Source organism: Sesamum indicum, linkage group LG9 (assembly GCF_000512975.1).
Source record: "Sesamum indicum cultivar Zhongzhi No. 13 linkage group LG9, S_indicum_v1.0, whole genome shotgun sequence".
Taxonomy (NCBI): domain Eukaryota; kingdom Viridiplantae; phylum Streptophyta; class Magnoliopsida; order Lamiales; family Pedaliaceae; genus Sesamum; species Sesamum indicum.
The window spans coordinates 8,578,233-8,581,179 of NC_026153.1; the positions used below are offsets into that span (position 1 = coordinate 8,578,233).

The following is a 2,947-nucleotide window of genomic DNA, read 5'->3' on the forward strand; positions in this document are numbered from 1 at the left end:
GATTCCAGTAACGATCTGCCATTCCAAAAATAAACGATGGAATTTAATAAGATCCCGACGTCAACGAACTAATTCCGTTCCTCAAGAGTTTTAATGATCGTTCCAATTAGGAACGGTTTTTGGAACGATCGCGTTATCCTCCCCAAATCCCGTATTTTTTTGTAATGTTAAAATAAAATTCAAAATCTTATAAACTTTTAAAACATCTTATAAAATATAGAAATTTATAAGATGTTTTAAAAAGATTTAGCCAAACACCCTCTTATTAGTGGCTGCAAATAATTATCGTCACTATATAACTTTGTGTCACTATTTATGCATGTTACCAATAATTGTAATGTGAGAAAATCAAAATATTATTACTTATAGGAAAATTTTGAAATTTTAATTCTGTAAGTATGTGGGTGCAAGAGTGGTCATTTTCGTACTATAACTTTGAAAATTTTGCACATTAAAATTAAAATCGGCAAATTTGCTAAATTGACCAAAAAAATTAGTTAATTATTTCGATTATGTGCAATTCACATGCACTTTTCAATCATTTTAATAAATTTGAATTTTTTTATTCTCAATATGCCACCTCCGTATTTACAGATTTAAAATTATAATTTTTTCTATATAGAACTTTAGTGACAACTTTAAATTATCAGTACTCTATATATATATATATATATTATTTCATTGTAATGTATTTGTCGATCCTATTCTATTTATATGTTAATATAATATTTATATGGTAGAATATTAATTAGCCAAAACAATAAATTGTATCCTGGAAATCAATTATATATAACTCCACACTCATGATAAGTCCTGTTTTTGTTTATATAAGAAAATGGTATCCAAATCTTTGTTTTTCATTTAATGTTCCAACGTTCTGAGTAAATATTATTTATCATATAAATTAAAAAAATTAATTATCATAATTAAAAATAAACATTTGTGGACAGTAAATAATAATTGACTACGATCTTATAATGATTTTTAACTATTAATTTGTGAATTAGTCCTAATTTATTTTTGTAAGTATGCTTAAAATATTTATTATAACTAAAAAAATATTTATTGTAGCTCATAGCTAAGATAAAAATAATTTAAATTATTAAATAATTTAAATTTTTACATCAATTTTGTTTACCCATAGACTAAATCTATGTAATCCCACATCATATAAACAATTTTAGAAATAGGAAAAACCCAAATTAAATCCAGTAAAATCCGATAAACCAGAACAAGGAAAACAGGTAAACAATGCAAGAACTACATCGCTAAAAACATCAATAACAACACAATTTTAGTACGTAGTATTACGTGGTAACGATTCATACTCGACTCCGAAACCGTGCATCAATATTCATAATACATGCAAATCTTGAAACTGATCATGGAACAACCTACTACATATATATATATATACTCTCAGGTACTCATCCATCTCACAAAGGCTGTCCTAACGGGCTCGGAACGGGCCCGAATTGGGCAACCTCAGAGGCGACGGCGTCGCAGTAGCCCCTCAAAATGCTGGCCTGGTCGGGGCTGTAGCCGAGGATGCTCAGGACAGCGGGCCAGCAGCTGTGCGTTATCAGAGTGATGGCCTGGCAACATGGTGGAGTTATGTCGATGGTCCCGTTGGAGAAGTAAGCAATGATCTCGTTGGAGCAAGACCTGATTTTGTAGAGTGCAGTCAAGCAATCCAGGGCCGAGCCTTGGAGTTCAGGCGTGGGATTGTGATCAGGCGCCTGTGGGAATGGGAGTTCCCTGGCCTGGAAACTGGACATGAGGAGAGCAGTGGTGATTGTGAGCAAGAACAAGAAACCCTTTGCAGCCATTTTTAGGGTTGAGTGATTGATGATGAAGTGGAGGAGAATTGAGGGCGGGATTTATAGGTGGAGGGAGTGGAAAGGGCATTGCATTGATGTGGGATTACTGCAGAAATCAAAAGACAATAGGAAGGGGAATGGGAATGGGAATGGAATGAAATAAATGGATTATTAATTTGAGTAGTACTCTTTTTGGCATTGATGAAGATTGATATGGGGATGAATGCCCTGAAAATCATGTCATTTTTACGGCATTGAATTTTCTATGACAAACTTTATTATAGTTTGTAATCCATTCAATAGATACACAGTATCACTCTATAAAAAAAAAAAAAATAGAATTTGGCACAGATAACATAACTATTCCAAAGTTCGTTCCTCATTGAAACAGTTTTTGTCACTCATAAGGAACGATAAGTGGACGAGAAGTAATGATCCTCAATTTTATGTGTGATTTTTTTGGCAAGGTCAAATCGTTACTGGATGTGTTGTAAAAAAAACTGTTACAAATTCCATCCAAAAATCAGTCCAACTTTAGAACAGTAAAATATCGTAACTCTATTTAGAACACTATATTAAAATTAGTAACGTCCTTGAGACGATCGTTCCTAATTGTGATACAAAGAATATAAAAATATGACAGTTAGTAAATGTATTCCAAAATGAGGTGTAATTTGGAAAGGTTTTGTACTAGTGTTGTAGGGATCGATCCTAAGTATGATTTCTACTAAAAAAAATTATTGTATTACAACATGACTAAATTAGTTCCAAGTTGGAATGTTTTTCTGTAATTTCAAAAATCTATTTCTTAGGTTGTTTCAAAAAAAACAAAAAAAATAGATATATTACAACGGTTAGAAAATCGTTCCAAAATGAGGTCCTAAGACCGTTCCAAATATACAGTACAGATTGGAAGTTATAAACAACTAGTATTTAACAGCTACATTTGTGTTCCATAAATCGTTCTAAAGAACCGTTCCAGTTTTTCTATTCATCTTTTCTCATTTAATTTCACTATCTTCTTCCATTCTTTATATATTCTCTTTATTGTGTCAATCCCTCTTGAATTTTCTTGATCTTTCACTATTCCACTAATATTTTATACTCTTGTTCATCAATCTGTCTCA

At 31.7% G+C, this 2,947-nt stretch overlaps 1 protein-coding gene across 1 annotated transcript; it reads right to left on the minus strand.

Moving 5' to 3' along the window:
* Positions 1,437-1,829, minus strand: LOC105171176 (egg cell-secreted protein 1.4-like). The gene has a single exon (XM_011092203.1). It carries the CDS (start codon positions 1,827-1,829, stop codon positions 1,437-1,439), a length of 393 nt encoding a protein of 130 aa, XP_011090505.1.